A 23,939-nucleotide genomic window follows, 5' to 3' on the forward strand; every position below is an offset into this window, starting at 1 on the left:
CATTTTACTACAAATAAAATATTTATCATATTTACGTTTAACGTTACATAATTCTAATAATACACATGTTTTTGTTAAATTCTAATCATTCCTTATTAAGTTGTTCAATATTTTAGTATCTTGTTTTTATGCTGATCAAATTCTGAATATCATTCCTTTTACTACAAATAGAACGTTGGTAATCATATTTGTTACATTTAACAAATTTATATAGTTCTATTAATAATACATATATTTAGGTTAAGTTATAATCTTCCATTGTTTGATTCTTCAATATTTCAATATGTTATTTTTATACCCATCACCATATTATTCAAACATATTCAAGATTAACCGTCATTAATGTTATTATCACACTTAGATCTCCAAGAGCCAAGTCTTTCCAGGATTTTGGGAATATGTTGTACCTTCCTTTGGCAGCAGGTGGCAATCTTAAATCAGATTTCAATATTAACCATTTTTATCCAATTTTACTGGAATACTCCAAAATATAAATATGGTTAGCTTTTTATGTAAATAACTCTAGCATTTTAAAATGCCTATCCAAAACAAACGCCTGTCCAATTTGAAAATCCAACTTTCTGTATTTTTAGCAAATTTTCTGTTTTCTTACCTTTGATTCTTTTTCCTTCCATTTTAAAGTTTTACTCAAGGTGTTAAGTCGCAGCCATTTTAAAAATAATTATGAGTCTCTCTTTTCCTGGATATTCTTTTGGAGTTACACATTAAATAAAAAGGATTCTTCTCACCCAGTTCCATACAGTGTTCACCAATTCCGCTCCAGTTAGGATTAGAGGGCTAATCCTACCTTTGTTGGATTTTGGGTGAGGGCATTTGGTTAGGAATAGACCTAGCTATCTCTTAAGTGCAGACATCTGCTGTGGGCTATTGAGGAGGGTGGGGGCTATTAAGAGTGAGTTTGTTTCCTGCCTAAAAAAACATGTTTCTCCATTTCTCATCCAGGGAAATATATCACAGGCGTTCCTTTCCAGGCAAATCAAACTCGGAAACAAGGTTACTTGCTGCAGGTTTTAATGCGGCCGCAGTCCGGCAGGACTGAGTTTGGCAGATACAAAGTCAGCGCTGGGAGCTACTGCCAGCGTTGTAAATAGCTCTGAATTAACATAGGCATGCCCACGGCCCAGTCCACCTCCATAGCCAGCATCCGGCTGTGTTTATTCCTCCTCTTGGTCTCCCTGGCTATCATGGCGCAGGCGCAGCCATTAGGAACCACAGAAGCTACGAAACGGCGATTCACAGTCCTCCGCCCTTCCACTGTGCCACCATCAACACCACTCAGCTGATGGAAAAGGGCCCACTGGCCAAAGGAGCAAGAAGCCGTTGGGAGCACCTGGGACGTCAGGTGCTGAAGCCACGCCACTCCCATAGCCGTCACGCCGCCCCCGGCAGCCCCCAGGTATGGCAAGCCAGGGCTCGACAACATAATATTCTGCCTTTTTAATATTTCCTAAAATATTTCATTCTTCTAGGAGAGGGGTGGGTGCTAACTTCTGTAAGAAGAAATATCCTTCTGGGTTCAGCTCCAAGTGGGGAAAGACACTGGAAACATGGAGACTGCTTGGAAAGATGGTTTAATGGTGGACAGGATCACATGGTTGAGTTCCTGAACAGAAAAGGGGCGACATACAGCGAGTCCCTGGGTTTTTATGCTGTCTCTGGCTTTGAACTTCCTGGGGCCCTGAAAGTGTACCTTGATTGGTTTTATTTATTTATTTATTTTTATTTTATCTCGAATTTATATACCGCACCTTCTCCCGAGGGACTCAGGGCGGTATGCAGCCAGATAAAAACATAGAATATAAACATTAAAAAACAATTAAAAGGATATTAATTTGGCCCCAATTTAAGATAACAAACCAATTAAAAATTAAAAAAATATTAAAAAATATGTTAAGCCAGCCCGGCTTGCTGAAAAAAGAAAGTTTTAAGGGCACGGCGGAAGGCACCGAGGTCTTGGATCCTCCTTATCTCAGGGGGCAGCTGATTCCAGAGGGTAGGTGCCCCCACAGAGAAGGCCCTCCCCCTGGGGATCGCCAGCCTACATTGTTTGGCTGATGTCACCCCGAGGAGGCCCTCTCTGTGGGAGCACACAGGTCGGTGGGGGTCTTAGCTAGCCTTGCTGGCTGATGTAATCTTCCCAGGTGCCATGTGGTGAGTTTCTGTCCTAGATGGGTCCTGTTGTGTTAGCTTCTGTCCCTAGATGGGTCCTATTGTGTTGCATTGACAAAGATTGAGTTTCTGCCTCTGGCCCAGTGATGGGATTCAATTTCTTTAACAACTGGTTCTGTCGGCATGGCTTAGTTGGGGGTGTGGCTTGGTGTTAATGTGACCGGGTGGGCGTGGCTAGCTGGTCATGTGACCGGGTGGGCGTGGCTAGCTGGTCATGTGACCGGATGGGCGTGTGGCTAGCTGGTCATGTGACCGGGTGGGCGTGGCTATCTGCATAGGGACTACTCAGAGGGCTGAAAAAAGTCCTTTCTGACCAGTCCTCGCACTTATGACCATCCTCACATTTATGCCCGTTGCGGCATTCTTAACAACCGTGTCACTCATTTCACAACTGCTTCTCTTCATCATGGTGACAAGATAGGGCAAAAACGTAAAATGTGAGGACAGTCGTAAGTGCGAGGACCAGTCAAAAATAACTTTTTCAGCCCTCTGAGTAGTCCATATGCATAAAAGGATGCAGCAATAGAGAGGGATGAAGGAAGGGAAGGGAAGTTAGAGTAGGAGCGAAGGTAAGAGAGGGAGGAAGAGAGGAGGAGAAGCAGAAAGAGGAAGTAGGGAGGAGAAGAAGGGGGGAAGAGAAAGTAAAAAGGAAAGAAAAGACAGAGGTGGTAGGTTTCAGGAGAAAGATTGCTGTACAATAAAAAAGATGAAAGGCAAGAAAGCCAACCCCAAATAAATATAAAGATATTAAGATAAAGAATGAATTGTTAAACTTTAAAGAATAAAAGAGAACAAATATGAATAAATAGCAATAATTAGAAACACACATACAAACATATAATGTATTTTCTTTGAACAGAGTATTTGGCCAGTTCACAAATTTAAATAGTGTTTAGTCATTTCAATTAAATTTACAATTTCTATATTTCCTTTTTGCCATATTTATTCCTCATCTATTTTTTAAAAAAACCAATATTACCCTTCATCCTCATCTCTAATCTTAATCAAATTCAATTTTTCCCTTCTATATTATACCCCTTCCCATTGTCATCTATTTTTATATTCATCCTCACATTGGTTAATTATGTAATATTAGTTCTTTAATACAAATTCAACATTTAAATATAAATCAATTAGTTATATAACTATCTTTTTTTGTATATTAATCAATATGAACATGAATATTCCAATTATTTCCATGCAATCCAATTTCTTACAAATCAATTAATTATATTTACCAATAATAATAAACCAAATAATTTCCCCCATATATTCCTCCAAACCACAGCTTAACCATTTCTGCTTTCAACACAATATACAATTAATAGTATCTCAATTATTACAATTCCCTAGTTAAGTAAGCTTTTTTTGTGTGTGTTTTAAAATCTTGAACTCTCCTCTCTTGCCCTAAATTTTCCATTGTTTGCAGTTTTGCACCTACCTTTTTTGGTGAGGAAAAAGAAAAAGAAATCTCTCTCTGCCTCATTTTGTCACCTTGCAGCAAAGACCCTGCTTTACTTTCAGTTTCGCTTTTTCAGCATAGCTAGGGGGGAAAAAATCTGCTCCAGCACTCTTTGCAGATAGCAACAGTGCTGCGAGGCACAGGCCAAAGGGTGGGAGCCACCCTCCTTGCCACTTAGCCCCCCCTGCCGCCCCCCTTGCCTCTTACCGCCCCCTAAGGCATTCCACCGCCCCCCAGGGGCGCCCACTTTGGCAACCACTGGCTTAACTACTTAACTACTTAACAACTGGTTCTACCAAAGTAGAATCCCACCACTGGATCTACCCATTTATTTTTGCAGGCGTTGGTCTACTCATTTGTTTTCTTTTAACACTGATCAGCTCTAGGGTGGCCCTTTGAAGCCCCGTGGCAGTTGCGAGGCCAATAAAATTATAAAAAACACTGAACTGTTTGTTCAATTGCTGGCTCGCCCACCCCTCACCCAGTGGTGCAGAGGGGCGGGGCAAGGGGTGGGACAAACCAGCAATTTAACAAACGGTTCAGCCGAACTGCCTAGAACCGGCAGAATCCCACCACTGCTCTGGCCCATTGACAAAAGGGGGGCTGGCAGGAAGGTGGGAGTTGCTTTGTCTTTAAAACATGCTTCTCCATTTCTCATGCAGGGAAACATAATATTCTGCCTTTTTAATATTTCCCAAAATATTTCATTCCTCTAGGAAAAGGGTGGGTACTAACTTCCTACACTTCCTACAGCTATAAACATCCATCCACTCATTCAGCCAGTCCGTCAGCTACCTGGAACCACAGGTTGGTTCAGCTCATCAATAAACAGACTTCGTTGCTTAAACAGCCTCCATTTTATTCCCAGCTTGGACCTGGACCTGGATTTTTCTTCTAACAGGATGTAGAGCAGTTTTGATCTTCACTGAGAGTCACACCAAAAAAAGATCAGGAACTTCTAGATCAGCTTTTTACAAAGTAGCACCCTCCAAGGGTTTTGCCCAAGGTGTCTGCCTCGGAAAAATCGAGGTGGAAATGTAGCTCCTCTGGAAATTGAGGAGGTTGCTCAGAGCAATTCTTTAGGGTGTGCAAGAATGGAGATAAAAAGATATGTAGGAAGTTAGCACCCACCCCTCTCCTAGAAGACTGAAATATTTCAGGAAATATTAAAAAAGCAGAATATTATATTTCCCTGAATGACAAATGGAGAAACATGTTTTTAAGCAGGAAATGGACTCACTATTAATAGCCCCTATCATCCTCACTTAAGAGATAAAGAGATTGCTAGATCTATTCATAGGCAAATGCTCTCACCCAAGATCCAACAAAGGTAGGATTAGCCCTCTACCCACCTAGCAACAGAACTCTCCACATGGCGGCTGGGAAGATTACATCACACAGCAAGGCTCAACCAAGCATGGGACTCAGGACAGCCTACAGCTCCTGAGAGTAGGAAGAGAAGGACAAGAGGGAGAACATATCAGAAAGGGATCCAACCTAGAATCAGGGAGAAACTTCCTGTCAGTCGGAACAATTGATCAGTGGAATGGTTTGGCTCCAGAAGTTGTGGGTGCTCCATCACCCGTGTTTTTTAAGAGGCGACTGGAGAGCCATTTGTCCGGAACAATATAGGATCCCTGCATGGAGAATTGGTCCCTTCCAACTCTTATTCTGTAATTCTTTAATAACTTTATGAGCGTTTAAGGCTCAGCCTGTAGCTAATCTTCCCAAGTTAAGAAGGGTCACGTTCCACTATTTCACTCGCATCGGCTGCCAGGAGTGGAAAGTGACTTGAGGGCGTGGAATCGGAGAAAACGTCTCGCAAACGCCTTCACAGGTGGAGACGGGACGAGCCTGTTTTACGGCCTCCTATCGGGAGATGGCGGTCAGATGGGCAACATCGGCGCCTAGGAAGCCGTCGCTACAGAGGCATCTGGGGCTGAGCCTTAAGGAGTTAAAACCATCAAGCACTGCATTGCGAGGAGGGAGGGGAGGGGAGGGCTGGATCTACCGGATCGCTCGCGGGAGGAAGGTGGTGCGCCGAGTGGCTTCTCTGCTCTTCCAAGAGCCGAAGCAGCAGCTGGTGGGTGAGTGGAGGGCAGGTCGGAGGAGAGGCTGGGAGCAGGAAAGGCTGCTTGATTTCCTCCGCTGCGTGGAAGCAGAGAAGCAACCGGAACATAGAATAGAATATAGAAAAACAGAGATGGATGGGACCTTGGCGGTCATGACTAGATCTACCCAATTCCTACAACTGTTCTTCATATGTTTTCGCCTCAAGCCCCCAGTCATGTTTGTTGCTCTTTCATTCCTTCTTTAGGCATCATTTACCAATTAAAGCCCCCACATCTCTAAAATTAGCACGGAAGGTTTGACTGTAACCATTTTGGGTTTTGGGACAGCTTTCAGGCAGAAAACACATGGATTCTCCACATATATACATACTTGCAGGAGTGTCTATTTGTACTTCTCTCTGTATGCATCTATCTAAATTGTATAATCCATTCCTAGGACTTCTAGATATATTTCATAATAACCCTTTGCAGTGTTAAGAATTTCTTTTTAACCAAATATTTTATTAATTCATCAAAATGTAAAATACGGAAGTACAAAGAAGAAATAAAAATAATGGAAAAATGGAGGAAGAGAGGAAAGTGTAGGGGAAAGGGGAAAGGAAAAAGAAAAGCATTGTCTTCTGACTCTTTTGCTGCAGTAGAATAATAATATAAAACCTCAACTGTTTACTTTTATCTGATAATATGAACTAGCTACTTGTATAACAACAAACGTATTTAATCAACAAAACCCAAAATCAGACTTTCATTTTTTTCTATCTCAGGAACAAAGTCCAAAAGCGGTTTCCATGTAGAAACAAAATTAATCCTGTTCTTTTCTTTAATCAAAGCAGTCAATTTAACCATCTCTGCTAACCATCAGATTTTGCAGCCATTCAGCCATTGTGGGAATGAAAATATCCTTCCATTTTTGTGCATATAGCATTCTTGATGCCAACAACACATATGACATCAAAGTTTCAATGTTTTCAATTTCTTTATCTACTAAAAGAAAACTTTCTGGTTTTATCATTATATTCTCTATAAGAATCTTCTGTATTAAGATGTGAATCTTAATACAATATTTCTTTGTCACATGTCCACCATAAATGATAACATCTCTTATTTACATTTCCAACATTCAAGGTGCCTTATACATTCTTGAGAATTTCTTCAATGGTAGATACCAACATCATAAAACCATTTGGTATAGAGCTTCCTGCCTGAGCAGGAGGTAGGACTAGAAGACCTCCAAGGTCCCTTCCAACTCTGTAATTCTGTTACATTCTTCCAGTGTTCAAGCATTATATTAAATCCAAAGTTCTTTGCCCACTGAATCATACAATGCTTTACATACGCATTCTGCAAGTTAAGTGTCAGGGTTCCAAGTAACACCCTCAACCAATGAAGATTCCAAGGCAGGCAATTCCTCAAAGTTCCAATTTATTGAAGATGTCATATTGGCACATCTGGGAAAAACCAAATCTGAACACTTCTGGTTTTCGCCACCTAAAATTAAGTCATAATTCCATCCCCTGCACCCACATGTCCATCACACGATCCAATCACTCCACCTTCCCAACTGGAGACATCCCCCAGTCATGCCTATTCAGGTGGAGGCTGAACGTACTTGACTCCCAGAGAAAAGAATGTTGTTATGGCTATCTATCCCAACCAGCACACAATCCCCCACTCCTGATTTCCAGGCACTAAATATGGCAGCTTTTAAAATCCAAAAGAAAGAGTTTCAGTTATAACATTTAAAGTGTGAAAGAGAAATATTCATTGGAAACCTTCAGTCTCAAAAGACACTGGTATTGTGCTCTGGAAAGAGGTCCTAAAACAGCATCTGGTGTGACTAAAAGGGCCAGTTCGAGAGTGGCAATCCCTTCCACACTGAGAGCAGATACTGTACATTCTGTCCCCTGCCCAGCTCCCAGATTTTGCTGGTTCCGAGACTGCCTCTTTGCCTCAGCCTGCCAAACAAGTGTTTCTTCGAATTGAAGAAGGCCATGCTGTATCTTTAGCCTCCAAGCTGAATGATCAGAGGTCAAGGTTTCCCAGTCATTAATGCTCATTCCCAAAGCCTTTAGATCCCTCTTGCAGATATCCTTATATCGCAGCTGTGGTCTCCCTCTAAGGCTCCCTCTAAGACTCTCTCTCTAAGGCTCCCTCTAAGACTCCCTCTGTGGTCTCCCTCTAATCCTGCACTAATTCTCCATACAGGAGTTCTTTCGGAATCCGACCATCAGCCATTCTCACAACATGTCCAAGCCAGCGTAGACGTCGCTGTTTCAATAGTGTATACATGCTAGAAATTCCAGGACATTCCAAGACTGTGCTATTTGGAACTTTGTCATGCCAGGTAATGCGAAAGATACGTCGGAGACAGCGCATATGAAAGGTGTTCAACTTTCTCCTGCCGTGCATAGAGGGTCCAAGACTCACTACAGTACAAGTGTGTGCTCAGGACACAGGCTCTATAGACCTGGATCTTTGTATGTTCCTTATTAAGCCATACTCTTTTTGTAAGTCTGGAGAACGTGGTAGCCGCTTTACCAATACATTTATTCAGCTCAGTATCTAAAGAGAGAGTATCGGCTATAGTTGAACCGAGGTACACAAAGTCATGAACGACCTCCAGTTCTGGTGCAGAGATTGTAATACAGGGAGATAAATCCACGTCCTGACCCAAGACTTGTGTATTTTTCAGGCTGATTGTTAGCCCAAAGTCTTGGCAGGCTAAAACCTTGCTATCCTATCCTATCCATCTGCAGTCTGCTCAGCTCCGTGTCTATGACATCTGACTTACGTAAGTCATCTATTTCTTGTAAATCGTCTGAAAGACCGGGGGTCATTGTCCGAACATTCTAAGTGCCCAACTTCAGGGCTAAAGTTTCCTTATGTTTGTTGCATGGTGCAAAGTTATCAATCTGCTTGTTGGCTTTGACCTTAAATCCCACGCACCCTGTGAGGTTGGCAGACTGTGGTGGGGCAGCACCTTACTGGCTGGGGGCTGCCCTGCTTAAGACAGGCAGTAGGCGCCCAATGAGGTATGATGACCTCTCTGACCGTCAAAAGTGGCCCCTGGCGTCATGCTCTACGCCAATCGAGCAAAGACTTATAACCAGTAACTACCACTTCCCGTGTTGTTTCAATGCTGTATGCAAAGCTGGATTGTCCTCTTCAGTGCACGAAGCCTCAGTATATTAATATGGAGGATAAACTGTTACCAAAGCAGCAGGTCCCCCCTCTCCACATTGCTGGAATAGTCCAATGGAACAGCAGAGCCGATATGATTAGTTCCAGCTACATCGCAGGAGTTATCAGAACGTGATTGTACACAATCATGAACTCCTTCCAGGGCTCTGGCTCCAGATTTTGCCTTGAGGTTGACTCCTGAAGCCTTTTCCAATAGTAGATCTAGCCACAAGGCAGTGGAGGTTTGTAATCAAAGTTTCCCTTCTCCTAGAAGATGGTTCTGCCATTTTATCTGCCATTGGGGCATAAAGCTCTCTTCTGGCATCAAAAACCATTGACTACCTTCTCCTGTAACCTGGAAAGGAGCCCTTATGAGGTGCTACCAGCCGGGCTAGCTGGATCAAGTGTTTTTTTTTAAGGGAGATATTACTCCTCCAGCACTCCTCATCTCAATAGGTAAGGAATTTTTAATACGTTTGTCGAGCAGGAGCTGAAGAGTTCCCAGAGTTGTTTTCCATGGTGTTGTTGTTGCTGCCACCGCCATCTGCACTATATATATGTATATATGTATTTTGTTGTGTGATTGTATCTTCTCTTTTACGTTCTTTTTGTCCTGCTTCATCATCATCATATTCATCCAAGCTCTCGGTGGCTGGGATGTTCACGACACCTGTCGAGCATCTTTTCTCCCTCAGCTTCCTTTTCTCGATCTGCCCTTTTCCTTTCCAGGCACTGGGGCCAGAGGAGTCTTTGCCCTTGGGAGCCACTTCTCCTCCTCAGGGGAAGTTGGCGCCACGCTGGTTCTGCTTCCCGGGGGCTCTGCCTCCTGCTCTGGTTCTGGCTGCCAGCTGGGGCTCCTTCGGGGTGTTTCTGGCCAGAGGAATGTAATTCCACAGCCGCAACCAGACAACTTACCTGGGGAAACCACAGCCTCTGTAGCCTTCTTACTAGGCAACATCAGAGGAGGATTGTGTGGAGTTCTCCCCACCCCGCTCGGTGACTCTCCTTTGGTTTGCCAGCAACTTTTGCCAGTCCATTTGATTAGTAAAACTCGGAAGGTCAGCAGCCATGTTGGGGCTCGTTGGGAGGGCGCCAAGGAATCGGCAGCTCCCCTGAAACATGGCCACCGGGGGCTATCGGGGCAGCGGTGCTGCCACAACCCATTTCTTGGAAGAGTGGAAGGCTAAGTTAGAGAAGATGCGGGCCAAACAAGCACTGCTGGTCAGGGTGAGTGATGGCAAAGCTGCCACCAGTGGCAGTGGTGTCCGCACTGCCACAGCCACTGCACTTAATAACAATAATGGCAGCGGCGGCATGAATTGCATCTCTCTGGCCAGAAACACACCAAAGAAAGACAAATAGCATGTTTGGTAAACCATTTATCTCAATTACAGAGATTCTACCCAATAATCGCAGTATGAAGAATTTGTGATTGATCCAAGTCAACAAGTGTATTTATATTTGAATATATATTTGAACTTGGAACTCATTAATCTTCAATGTGTCAAATGAATCATAATTAACATTAGAAACTATTTCAGCATTGTGGCCTGTTTGCTTTATAAATTTTATAAAGAAACAATTTTAAACTTACACTTTTATTTAAATTTTACAGATGAAGAAGATACCAATAAGAGCACTCCGGACAACTGAGAATTACCAGCAACTTTGAAAATGAAAGCAAATTGAGCCCTCAGAAAAGCACACAATTCTTCCCTTTCCCCAGCTGGTGAGAGACAAAGGGGAGAAAATCAAGAAGAGATTTCAAACTGGAAAAGTAGAGTATGCAGAACTCAACAATAGATTACATGAAAAGGTCAAAGGAGATTATTTTTTCCATTCAGAGAAAGAGGGAAATATCTAGAGGTGAGTGAGGAGAAAAAAGACAATTGGATAGCCACAAAAGGTAGACATTAATGCAAGCCTTGCCCTGTGAGGAAGAAAACAGTAGCTTGAATCAAAGCTCCATGCAACAAAAGATCACACGTATTTTTGACTCCTTCAGGAACATCAGTGGTAGAAAAGCTCCATAGATGTGCCTATTGTATGAAAAGCATGCATAGCAAATCACAGATTATGCATAACAGAATCCATGCTGGAGGAAAGCCATAGAAATTATCCGAATGTGGAAATGATTTAGTTAGATTAGCTCCATTGTGGTTCATTAAAGGACCCACACAGGAGAGAAGCCTTATAGCTGCTCCCAATGTAGTATTCCAATCTTGTGTTACAGTAGAAGATGCCCACAGGAAAGAAATCTTATAACTGTCCTGATTGTGGGAAAAGTTTCGTTGCAAATTCCCACCTGGTGATACACCAGAGGATTCACACAGGAGAGAAACCTTTTGAATGTCCTGATTGTGGAAAACGTTTCAGTCAGAATTCCAATTTGGTTCAACACCAGAGGACTCATACAGGAGAGAAACCCTTTGAATGTCCTGATTGTGGGAAAAGTTTCATTGCAAATTCCCACCTGTTGGATCACCAGAGGACTCATACAGGAGAGAAACCCTTTGAATGTCCTGATTGTGGAAAAGGTTTCAGTCAGAATTCAAGCCTGGTGATTCATCAGAGGACTCACACAGGACAGAAACCCTTTGAATGTTCTGATTGTGGAAAACGTTTCAGTTGGAATTCCGATTTGGTTAAACACCAGAGAACTCACACAGGAGAAAAACCCTTTGAATGTACTGATTGTGAAAAAAGTTTCAGTCGGAATTCAAGCCTGCTGATTCATCAGAGGACTCACACAGGAGAAAAACCCTTTGAATGTCCTGATTGTGGGAAAAGTTTCAGTTTGAATTCCAGCTTGGTTAAACATCAGAGGACTCACACAGGGGAGAAACCCTTTGAATGTCCTGATTGTGGGAAAAGTTTCAGTCAGAATTATGACCTGGTGAAACACCAGAGAACTCACACAGGAGAGAAACCCTTTGAATGTCCTGTTTGTGGGAAACTATTCCGTCAGAATTCCAGCCTGGTGAAACACCAGAGGACTCACACAGGAGAGAAACCCTTTGAATGTTCTGATTGTGGCAAACGTTTCATTTGGAATTCTGAGCTGGTGAAACACCAGAGGACTCACACAGGAGAAAAACCCTTTGAATGTCCTGATTGTGGGAAAAGTTTCAGTCAGAATTATGACTTGGTGAACCATCAGAGGACTCACACAGGAGAAAAACCCTTTGAATGTCCTGATTGTGGGGAAAGTTTCAGTTTCCATTCCAGTTTGGTTAAACACCGGAGGACTCACACATTGGATAAACCCTTTGAATGTCCTGACTGTGGAAAAGGTTTCAGTTTCAATTCCAGTTTGGTTAACCACCAGAGGACTCACACAGGAGAGAAACCCTTTGAATGTCCTGTTTGTGGGAAACGTTTCAGTCAGAATTCCAGCCTGGTGAAACACCAGAGGACTCACACAGGGGAGAAAGCCTTTCAATGTCCCGATTGTGGGAAACGTTTCAGTCAGAATTCCAGCCTGGTGGAACACCACAGGACTCACACAGGTGAGAAACCATTTGAATGTCCTGATTGTGGGAAATGTTTCAGTCGGAATTCCAGCCTAGTGATACACCAGAGGACTCACACAGGAGAGAAACCTTTTGAATGTCCTGTTTGTGGAAAACGATTCAGTCAGAATTCCAGCCTGGTGAAACACCGCAGGACTCACACAGGGGAGAAACCCTTTGAATGTCCTGTTTGTGGGAAAAAATTCAGTGAGAATTCCAAACTGGTGAAACACCAGAGGATTCACACGAGAGAAACGATATGAATGTCTAGATTGTGGAAAAAGTTTCAGTCGGAATTCTGATTTACTGATCAGTGCTGAAATTCAATTTTTTTTACTATCGGTTCTGTGGGTGTGGCTTGGTGGGCGTGGTGTGTGGCTTGGTGGGCTTGGCTTGGTGGGCGTCACAGGGGAAGGATACTGCAAGGATACTGCAAAATCTTCATTCCTACCACATTGCAGGGGGAGGATATTGCAAAATCTCCATTCCTTTGAATGTCTGGATTCTGCGAAAAGTCACCATTTCAACCATACAAATGACCTATAAGTAATGTAGGTTTACACACAGGAGAAAAAGTCAAGGAAATCCACATTAGGCAAAAGGTGATGAGTTTAGAGAAGGCTTAAATTTCATTTTTGATTTGTCATTGGAAGTGTAGATGAGAAATTGACTATTTAAGTTCCGTCCTGATTCATTTTACTGAAATATATCTCAGAAGTAGACCTGTGATTGGAGAGAAAAAATGGTAAATATTAATTTGATAAAGGTGTACTGTCTGGTGTTTTGTGTGTGTGTGTGTGTTATCAAGCAATTCCCTCTCCCCAGGATCCCGCCAAGCCTTTCCCTCTCCCACAGGGTCCCTATAGGCATTTCCCTTCTCCCCAGGGTCTCCACAAGCCTTTTCCCCACCCACAGGGTCCCCAAAGACTTTTTTCCTTTCCTGCTACATCCCCGCAGTCCTTAGGCCTGACTCCCACCCCACCAGGCCTCACAGCCTCCTCTTCTCATTTGAAGATCTCTGAACCTCAAGTTGGTGAGGAAGGCCAGGACACGCATCCCAGGGCCGGATGGCTATGTCCTGGAAGCAGCCGTTATTTTCAGTGTGCCCGGGATTCAACCCTGGGCCATGTGATGGACTTGTGGAAGGAGCTGCCATTTTGTCACACCTCCCTCAGGGCCAAAATGGCGGCTGCTTCTGAGTCATTGTTGCATGGGAGAGGGAGAAACTGCTCTGTTTCGCTTCTTAACACTGTGCAAACTGCATTATGGGATTGTGGGTGCACTAAAAATCATAGTTGCCTCCAGGAGGAATATTGAGTTGAGGAGAAAAGGGATTGTGGCTTTCATGACAGGATCTAAAAGTTTTATTAGCAACTCCTGCTGTGATCTCATTTTCTTGGAGGTGTCTGCTTGTTTCCCTTTGATGGCTGGTGGGTGATAGCAGCACTCTGACATTTCTATTGCATCCCCTTTGGTGGTGGATATGAGGAACAAGTTGAACAGTGGAAAATCGTTCATTTTTAATAATGCATTCTGTAATGTAAGGACTATCACTATCTTTTGGCAAGGAAAAACTTGGGCAGCGTCAGTGTTGCTATGAATATTAGGGCAAGGCAAGGCAAGGCACTCAGAATGGCCTCAAACTGCCAGATGTACAGTGAATAAGTTTAATAATAAAATTATAACACTAAGCCGTTTTCTCAATAATTCTTCAGTGGTGAGGTCTCCACACATACATTGGGTTTCTACCACTCTACAATTGTTAATCTACATGAAATCTGTCTCTTTCGCATTCTGCACCTCTATAACCAAACTGTCTTCAACTTCATTTCCCTCATTATAAATTTAAATTTTCAGTTTCAATAGTACCTCAATCCAGCCACTCTGTGCCTCTGATGTGAGCTGTAATTAGGCTTCTGCCTCTTAATTTGTTGCATTGCTATTTACCTCAGTCCTAAATTCTATGAAAGAATGACATTTCTTTATGCAGAGTTAAAAAATTAGAATGGCTAAACTGGATCTGTTTTGATTGGCATTCTTAGATTCAGGGCTTATCTTCTCCAGCATTACCAGTCTGAGACAACAAAATTAGGATATTTCAAATTGGACAACTAAGGTTTCCCTTGTAATTTTACAAATATTTCTTTTGAAACATTTCTTCTACCATATACAATCAACCCCTCTTTTTTAGACCCAGTTTTCTAGGCCCTGCTGCATATTGTTCTCTCTTTCTCTGACCTAATGGAGACTTCCATGCAGGCAGATTTACAGAAGCATGTGGCATTTTTTCAGATATAAAATTTTCTCCTTCAGGAATGAATTGGCGCTGTGGGTGCTCTTGGATGCAGCCCTGGCCAGCAGAAATGAAACTGGCTCCCTTGGAGTGTCTAGCCTCATAGTGCTGCCATGTCCTAAATCCTTGGGCACTACAGGAAATCTGTCAAAGTTTTGGGATTGTGGGAAAGACCCTACACCCGGAAGAATGAAATATTTTGGGGAATATTAAGAGGCAGAATATATTCCCCCAAAGGAGAAATGGAGAAACAGGCTTTTAAAGAAAGCCGTCTTTCTTAATAGACCCCAGCAGATATTTTGTATTCATTAAGAAAGACTGGGCCAGCCAATTCACAACTTAACAGACTTTCATCTCCAGCGATGGCATTAACATTTACATTCTCCACCACCCAAATTCTAAGAACAGGAGTTTGTAGAGATTCTCAGTCATCCAGATCATGGTTGTCCCAAAGGTGCTGTTTCAGGTGGCAACTGGACTTCCTTGTTTTGTTTGTTTTTTCTTTTGAAGATGTTTTGCTTCTCATCCAAGAAGCTTCTTCAGTTCTGACAGGATTCCATTCCCCACTATCCTGTCACAGATGAAGAAGCTTCTTCGATGAGAAGGGAAACATCTTCAAAAGAAAACAAAGAAGGAAGTCCAATTGCCTTCTGAAAAGCACCTTTGGGACATCTAAGAACAGGATATAATAGGATTAACCCACCACCATTAGAATAGCAAAACAGAGTTCACTACATTATACAACTCCAGCAGCATCACAGAAACCTATAAAAATCCATCCACTCATTCAGCCAGTCCGTCAGCTGCCCTGGAACCACAGGCTGGTTCTGCTCATCAATAAACGGACCTCCTTTCTTAAACAGCCTCCATTTATTCCCAGCTTGGAAGTGGACCTGGATTTTTCTTCTAATAGGATGTAGAGCAGTTTTGATCTCCACTGAAAGTCACACCAAAAAAAGATCAGGAATCTCTAGATCAGCTTTTTACAAAGAAGCACCCTCCAAGGGTTTTGCCCAAGGTGCCTGCCTCGGAATAATCAAGATGGAAATTTACCTCCTCTGGAAATTGGGAAGGTTGTTCAGAGAAATTCTTTAGGCTGTGCAAGAATGAGATAAAAAGATACTACAGGTAATCCTTGACATACAACCACAATTGAGCTGGACTGACACAGAAAGGGGGGAGGGGGCAGCCTATTCTTCAAAGCTCCTGAGAGTAGGACGAGAAGGACCAGAGGGAGACTTATCAGAAAGGGAACGCCTTCATAGGTAGAGACGGGACGAGCCTGTTTTACCGCCTCCTATCGGGAGATGGCGGTCAGATGGGCAACATCAGCGGCGCCTAGGAAGCCGTCGCTACAGAGGAATCTGGGGCTGAGCCTTAAGGAGTTAAAACCATCAAGCACTGCATTGCGAGAAGGGAGGGGAGGGAAGGGCTGGATCTACCGGATCGCTCACGGGAGGAAGGTGGTGCGCCGAGTGGCTTCTCTGCTCTTCCAAGAGCCGAAGCAGCAGCTGGTGGGTGAGTGGAGGGCAGGTCGGAGGAGAGGCTGGGAGCAGGAAAGGCTGCTTGATTTCCTCCGCTGCGTGGAAGCAGAGAAGCAACCGGAACATAGAATAGAATATAGAAAAACAGAGTTGGATGGGACCTTGGCGGTCATGACTAGATCTACCCAATTCCTACAACTGTTCTTCATATGTTTTCGCCTCAAGCCCCCAGTCATGTTTGTTGCTCTTTCATTCCTTCTTTAGGCATCATTTTATCACTTAAAGCCCCCACATCTCTAAAATTAGCACGGAAGGTTTGACTGTAACCATTTTGGGTTTTGGGACAGCTTTCAGGCAGAAAACACATGGATTCTCCACATATATACATACTTGTAGGAGTGTCTATTTGTACTTCTCTCTGTATGCATCTATCTAAATTGTATAATCCATTCCTAGGACTTCTAGATATATTTCATAATAACCCTTTGCAGTGTTAAGAATTTCTTTTTAACCAAATATTTTATTAATTCATCAAAATGTAAAATACGGAAGTACAAAGAAGAAATAAAAATAATGGAAAAATGGAGGAAGAGAGGAAAGTGTAGGGGAAAGGGGAAAGGAAAAAGAAAAGCATTGTCTTTGACTCTTTTGGTGCAGTAGAATAATAATATAAAACCTCAACTGTTTACTTTTATCTGATAATATGAACTAGCTACTTGTATAACAACAAACGTATTTAATCAACAAAACCCAAATCAGACTTTCATTTTTTTCTATCTCAGGAACAAAGTCCAAAAGTGGTTTCCATGTAGAAACAAAATTAATCCTGTTCTTTTCTTTAATCAAAGCAATCAATTTAACCATCTCTGCTAACCATCAGATTTTGCAGCCATTCAGCCATTGTGGGAATGAAAATATCCTTCCATTTTTGTGCATATAGCATTCTTGATGCCAACAATACATATAACATCGAAGTTTTTTCAATTTCTTTATCTAAAAGAAAACTTTCTGGTTTTATCATTATTTTCTCTGTAAGAATCTTCTGTATTAAGATATGAATCTTAATACAATATTTCTTTGTCACATGTCCACCATAAATGATAACATCTCTTATTTACATTTCCAACATTCAAGGTGCCTTATACATTCTTGAGAATTTCTTCAATGGTAGATACCAACATCATAAAACCATTTGGTATAGAGCTTCCTGCCTGAGCAGGAGGTAGGACTAGAAGACCTCCAAGGTCCCTTCCAACTCTGTAATTCTGTTACATTCTTCCAGTGTTCAAGCATTATATTAAATCCAAAGTTCTTTGCCCACTGAATCATACAATGCTTTACATACTCATTCTGCAAGTTAAGTATCAGGGTTCCAAGTAACACCCTCAACCAATGAAGATTCCAAGGCAGGCAATTCCTCAAAGTTCCAATTTATTGAAGATGTCATATTGGCACACCCACATGTCCATCACACGATCCAATCACTCCACCTTCCCAACTGGAGACATCCCCCGTCAGGCCTATCCAGGTGGAGGCTGAACGTCCTTGACTTCCAGAGAAAAGAATGTTGTTATGGCTATCTATCTCAACCAGCACACAATCCCCCCTCTGATTTCCAGGCACTAAATGTGGCAGCCGTTAAAATCCAAAAGAAAAGATGGGTCCCAGGGCTGATATTCAATTTCAATAGCAGCTTATAAACCTTAGCAGTAATATTTTCAACAATTTATTTCCAAACATCCTTCTGAATCCAAATGCTCTTTAGATTTGAGGATAGGGTCACAATAATTGAACGATATTATTTGACCAAAAATCCACCAATCTAGCCTCGCCACCATTTCTTTTCTAAAAAAACTTCCTGGGGAGACACCCCAAAAAGGAAGGCACGTCTAACAAAGTGATGATTAAAATGAACATTTGGTTTAACCGTATCATACCATAAAGAGCTGTGCCATCAAAACCTTTATTCATGCCTGTCAAGTTCAAGGAACCTCTTATTTTGGAGAGTCACTCACTCTTTTTGTCAGAAAACAACAGGCATGAAAGTACAATTTCAAATTTGGCAAACTCAAACGTCTTTCCTTAGTACCTTACAATAATTTATGTTTAATTTTTGATTGTTCCCTTGCCATATAAACATAGAGATGTCCATCTGCCATATTTTCAGTTATAACACTTAAAGTATGAAAGAGAAATAGCATGTTTGGTAAAACATTTATCTGAATTACAAAGATTCTACCCAATAATTGCAGTATGAAGAATTTGTGATTGACCCAAGTCAAGAAGTGTATTTCATGATTGAATGTATATTTGAACTTGGATCTCAGTAATCTGCAATGTGTCAAAAGAATCATAATTAACATTAGAAGATATTCCAGCATTGTGGCATGTTTGCTTTTTACTTGTAATGTATACTTTTTTCACGTCTTCTGCAACCATTATATATAGAAACAATTTTAAACTTGCACTTTTATTTAAATCTTACAGATGAAGAGGATACCAATAAGAGCACTCTGGACAACTGAGAATAACCAGCAACTTTGAAAATGAAAGCAAATTGAGCCCTCAGAAAAGCACACAATTCTCTTTTCCCAGCTGGTGAGAGACAAAGGGGAGAAAATCAAGAAGAGATTTCAAACTGGAAAAAGTAGAGTATGCAGAACTCAACAGTAGATTACATGAAAATTATTTTATTCCATTCAGAAAAAGAGGGAAATACCTAGAAGGAGGGGAAAACCCTTTGAATTTGCTGATTGTGGGGAAACTTTCAGTCAGAATTCCAACGTGGTGGTACACTAGAGGATGCACACAGGAAAGAAATCATACAATTGTCCTGATTGTAGCAAACGTTTCAGTTTGAATTCCCATTTGGTTCAACACCAGAGGACTCACACAGGAGAGAAACCCTTTGAATGTCCTGATTGTGGGAAAAGTTACAGTCAGAAGTCCAGCTTGGTGGTACACCAGAGGACTCACACAGGAGAGAAACCCTTTGAATGTCCTGTTTGTGGGAAACGATTCAGTCGGAATTCCAGCCTGGTGAAACACCAGAGAACTCACAAAGGGGAGAAACCCTTTGAATGTCCTGATTGTGGGAAAGGTTTCAGTCAGAATTCAAGCCTGGTGATTCATCAGAGGACTCACACAGGAGAGAAACCCTTTGAATGTTCTGATTGTGGCAAAGATTTCAGTTTGAATTCCAATTTGGTTCAACACCAGAGGACTCACACAGGAGAGAAACCCTTTGAATGTTCTGATTGTGGAAAACGTTTCAGTTGGAATTCCGCTTTGGTTAAACACCAGAGAACTCACACAGGAGAAAAACCCTTTGAATGTACTGATTGCGAAAAAAGTTTCAGTCGGAATTCAAGCCTGCTGATTCATCAGAGGACTCACACAGGAGAAAAACCCTTTGAATGTCCTGATTGTGGGAAAAGTTTCAGTTTGAATTCCAGCTTGGTTAAACATCAGAGGACTCACACAGGGGAGAAACCATTTGAATGTCCTGATTGTGGGAAAAGTTTCAGTCAGAATAATGATCTGGTGAAACACCAGAGGACTCACACAGGAGAAAAACCCTTTGAATGTCCTGAGTGTGGGAAAAGTTTCAGTCGGAATTCCATCCTGGTGGAACACCAGAGGACACACACAGGAGAGAAACCATTTGAATGTCCTGATTGTGGCATACGTTTCAGTTGTAATTCCAGTTTGGTTAAACATCAGAGGACTCACACAGGGGAGAAACCCTTTGAATGTCCTGATTGTGGGAAAAGTTTCAGTCAGAATTATGACCTGGTGACACACCAGAGGACTCACACAGGAGAAAAACCCTTTGAATGTCCTGATTGTGGGAAAGGTTTCAGTCGGAATTCCATTCTGGTGAAACACCAGAGGACACACACAGGAGAGAAGCCATTTGAATGTCCTGATTGTGGCAAACGTTTCAGTTGGAATTCCAGTTTGGTTAAACATCAGAGGACTCACACAGGGGAGAAACCCTTTGAATGTTCTGATTGTGGCAAACGTTTCAGTTGGAATTCCAATTTGGTTCAACACCAGAGGACTCACACAGGAGAGAAACCCTTTGAATGTCCTGATTGTGGGAAAAGTTTCAGTCAGAATTCAAGCCTGGTGATTCATCAGAGGACTCACACAGGAGAGAAACCCTTTGAATGTCCTGATTGTGGAAAAGGTTTCAGTCAGAATTCAAGCCTGGTGATTCATCAGAGGACTCACACAGGAGAGAAACCCTTTGAATGTCCTGATTGTGGGAAAAGTTTCATTGGAAATTCCCACCTGTTGGATCACCAGAGGACTCACACAGGAGAAAAACCCTTTGAATGTCCTGATTGTGGGAAAGGTTTCAGTCAGAATTCAAGCCTGGTGATTCATCAGAGGACTCACACAGGAGAGAAACCCTTTCAATGTTCTGATTGTGGCAAACGTTTCAGTTTGAATTCCAATTTGGTTCAACACCAGAGGACTCACACAGGAGAGAAACCCTTTGAATGTTCTGATTGTGGAAAACGTTTCAGTTGGAATTCCAATTTGGTTAAACACCAGAGAACTCACACTGGAGAAAAACCCTTTGAATGTACTGATTGTGAAAAAAGTTTCAGTCGGAATTCAAGCCTGCTGATTCATCAGAGGACTCACACAGAAGAAAAACCCTTTGAATGTCCTGATTGTGGGAAAAGTTTCAGTTTGAATTCTAGCTTGGTTAAACATCAGAGGAGTCACACAGGGGAGAAACTCTTTGAATGTCCTGATTGTGGGGAAAGTTTCAGTCGGAATTCCATCCTGGTGAAACACCAGAGGACACACACAGGAGAAAAACCATTTGAATGTTCTGATTGTGGCAAACGTTTCAGCTGTAATTCCAGTTTGGTGAAACACCAGAGGACTCACACAGGGCAGAAACCCTTTCAATGTCCTGATTGTGGGAAAAGTTTCAGTCAAAATTCCAGCCTGGTGAAACACCAGAGGACTCACACAGGAGAGAAACCCTTTGAATGTCCTGATTGTGGGAAATGTTTCAGTCAGAATTCCTACCTGGTGATACACCAGAGATCTCATACAGGAGAGAAACCCTTTGAATGTCCTGATTGTGGGAAAAGTTTCAGTCAGAATTCAAGCCTGGTGATTCATCAGAGGACTCACACAGGAGAGAAACCCTTTGAATGTCCTGATTGTGGCAAACGTTTCAGTTTGAATTCCAATTTGGTTCAACACCAGAGGACTCACACAGGAGAGAAACCCTTTGAATGTTCTGATTGTGGCAAACATTTCAGTTTGAATTCCCATTTGGTTCAACATCAGAGGACTCACACAGGAGAGAAACCCTTTGAATGTCCTGATTGTGGGAAAAGTTTCATTGCAAATTTCCACCTGTTGGATCACCAGAGGACTCACACAGGAGAAAAACCCTTTGAATGTTCTGATTGTGGGAAAAGTTTCAGTCAGAATTCAAGCCTGGTGATTCATCAGAGGACTCACACAGGAGAGAAACCCTTTGAATGTTCTGATTGTGGGAAAAGTTTCAGTCAGAATTCCAACCTGGCAAAACACCAAAGGACTCACACAGGAGAGAAACCCTTTGAATGTCCTGATTGTGGCAAACATTTCAGTTTGAATTCCCATTTGGTTCAACACCAGAGGACTCACACAGGAGAGAAACCCTTTGAATGTCCTGATTGTGGGAAAAGTTTCAGTCAGAAGTCCAGCTTGGTGGTACACCAGAGGACTCACACAGGAGAGAAACCCTTTGAATGTCCTGTTTGTGGGAAACAATTCAGTCAGAATTCCAGCCTGGTGAAACACCAGAGGACTCACAAAAGGGGGAAACCCTTTGATCGTGCTGATTGTGGGAAAAGTTTCTGTCATAGGTCCAGCCTGTTGATACATCAAAGGACTCACACAGGGGAGAAACCCTTTGAATGTCCGGTTTGTGGGAAAAAATTCAGTGAGAATTCCAAACTGGTGAAACACCAGAGGACTCACACGAGAGAAACAATATGAATGTCCAGATTGTGGAAAAAGTTTCAGTCAGAATTCTGATCTACTGATACACCAGAGGAGTTATACAGGAGTGAAGCCATACGAGTGACCAGAGTGTGTGAAAAGTTTCACTTACTGTTCTGACCTGGTGAAACACCAGAGGGCTCACACAGGAGAAAAACCATATGGATGTCCACACTGTGGGAAAAAATTCAGTCAGAATTTCAACCTGGTGTGACACTAGAGGATGCACACAGGAAAGAAATCATATTACTGTCCTGATTGTGGGAAACGTTTCATTACAAATTCCCACCTTGTGATACACCAGAGGACTCACACAGGAGAGAAACCCTTTGAATGTCCTGATTGTGGGAAAGATTTCACTCAGAATTATACAGGAGAGAAACCATACAAATTACCTTTAAGTAATGTAGCTTTACACATAGAATATAATAGAATAGAATTTTTATTGGCCAAGTGGGATTGGACAGACAAGGAATTTGTCTTGGTGCATATGCTCTCAGTGTACATAAAAGATACGTTCATCAAGAATCATAAGGTACAGCAGTTAATGATAGTTATAGGGTACAAATAAGCAATCAATTATCAGTTCTCAGGATAATTGCAAAGCCTTGAGCTCCCAACGAAAAGGCTGCAAATTAAGTTCTGGCAAGCAGTCTTTGTTGCATGAAACACAATGAGCAAAATCTCCAGAAAAAGGACTGTTGTCTCCTACAACAACCACTCCCCCTTCTTTCTGTTTATTCCCAGGGAGGAGCCATTCAGCATTTGCTTCCTGAGTGGACTCCTTGTCCTCCTTTTTTCACCTCTCCTAAGTGCTCTGTGCATATCTGCATCCGGAACAGGCCTCCCCTGGCAGCTGGGGGGCCACAACAAGGAGCCACAGGAAATCGTTTATTGAGCCAGAATATTATATTTCCCAAAAGGAGAAATGGAGAAACAGGCTTTTAAAGAAAGAAAGCAGTCTTTCTTAATAGCCCCCAGCAGATAGTTTGTGTTCATTAAGAAAGACCTTCATCTCCAGTGATGGGATTAAAATTTACATTTTGTACCACCCAAATTCTTTTTTCCCCCCAAGTTTTTTATTTTTTATTTTTTTACAAACATATTGTTATGTGAACAGTGTGACACCGGAGTGTCTTACATTTTGGTACAAATAAAACAATATTCTTCATATTTAATACAGTTGACATCTTATATAGTTTTAGTAATAATACACCTATTTTGTTCAATTATAATCTTTCATTATTTGATTATTCGATATTTCAGTATGTTATTTTTATGCCAATCTCCATATACTAAATGTCACTCCTTTTACTACAAATAAAATATTAATAATCATATTTATTGTATTTAAGACTTATATAGTTCTAATAGTAATACACACATTTATATTAAATTATAATCTCATTTTTAGTTATGCCACTGTTATATTTAAATATATTCCCTTTCTAGTCACATTTTACTACAAATATAATAATATCATATTTACGTTTGACATTACATAATTCTAATAATACACATGTTTTTGTTAAATTCTAATCTTTCCTTATTAAGTTGTTCAATATTTTAGTATGTTGTTTTTATGATGATCAAATTCTGAATATCATTCCTTTTACTACAAATAGAACGTTGGTAATCATATTTGTTACATTTAACAAACTTATATAGTTCTACTAATAATACATATATTTATGTTAAGTTATAATCTTCCATTGTTTGATTCTT

The 23,939-nt window shown here is 41.6% G+C and overlaps 2 protein-coding genes and 1 long non-coding RNA gene across 8 annotated transcripts; 2 read left to right on the forward strand and 1 right to left on the reverse strand.

The window, feature by feature from the left end:
- The first annotated feature begins 1,084 nt into the window (after window positions 1–1,084).
- On the forward strand, window positions 1,085–14,107 carry LOC132710045 (uncharacterized). 6 transcript variants are annotated; one of them, XM_087884349.1, is made up of 3 exons: window positions 5,653–5,739; window positions 7,930–8,068; window positions 10,520–14,107. In XM_087884349.1, the coding sequence occupies exon 3, from the start codon at window positions 11,144–11,146 to the stop codon at window positions 12,677–12,679; it is 1,536 nt and encodes a 511-aa protein (XP_087740475.1). In that variant the 5' UTR covers window positions 5,653–5,739; window positions 7,930–8,068; window positions 10,520–11,143; the 3' UTR covers window positions 12,680–14,107. The 6 variants fall into 6 exon arrangements, with proteins under 6 accessions (XP_087740476.1, XP_087740477.1, XP_087740474.1 ...); XM_087884350.1 differs by lacking the exons at window positions 5,653–5,739; window positions 7,930–8,068 and adding an exon at window positions 1,085–1,417; XM_087884351.1 differs by lacking the exon at window positions 7,930–8,068 and having other exon boundaries at window positions 5,643–5,735.
- On the reverse strand, window positions 4,495–5,754 carry LOC148115788 (uncharacterized). Its single transcript, XR_015731789.1, has 2 exons — window positions 5,664–5,754; window positions 4,495–5,095 (listed from the first exon to the last, which is right to left on the reverse strand). It is a non-coding gene; the product is annotated as an uncharacterized LOC148115788 (long non-coding RNA).
- A 2,023-nt stretch (window positions 14,108–16,130) lies between the features above and the next one.
- Window positions 16,131–23,554, forward strand: LOC117656939 (uncharacterized). Its single transcript, XM_060691321.2, has 2 exons — window positions 16,131–16,227; window positions 18,681–23,554. Exon 2 carries the CDS (start codon window positions 18,996–18,998, stop codon window positions 22,209–22,211), a length of 3,216 nt encoding a protein of 1,071 aa, XP_060547304.2. The 5' UTR covers window positions 16,131–16,227; window positions 18,681–18,995; the 3' UTR covers window positions 22,212–23,554.
- The last annotated feature ends 385 nt before the right edge of the window (window positions 23,555–23,939 follow it).

This window comes from Pantherophis guttatus, chromosome 2 (assembly GCF_059756535.1).
Source record: "Pantherophis guttatus breed Tessera chromosome 2, ASM5975653v1, whole genome shotgun sequence".
Taxonomy (NCBI): Eukaryota; Metazoa; Chordata; class Lepidosauria; order Squamata; family Colubridae; genus Pantherophis; species Pantherophis guttatus.

Coding starts and splice junctions, on each gene's coding strand:
- LOC117656939 (XM_060691321.2), top strand. CDS start 18,996: ATGCACACAGGAAAGAAATCATACAATTGTCCTGATTGTAGCAAACGT.
- LOC132710045 (XM_087884350.1), top strand. CDS start 11,144: ATGCCCACAGGAAAGAAATCTTATAACTGTCCTGATTGTGGGAAAAGT.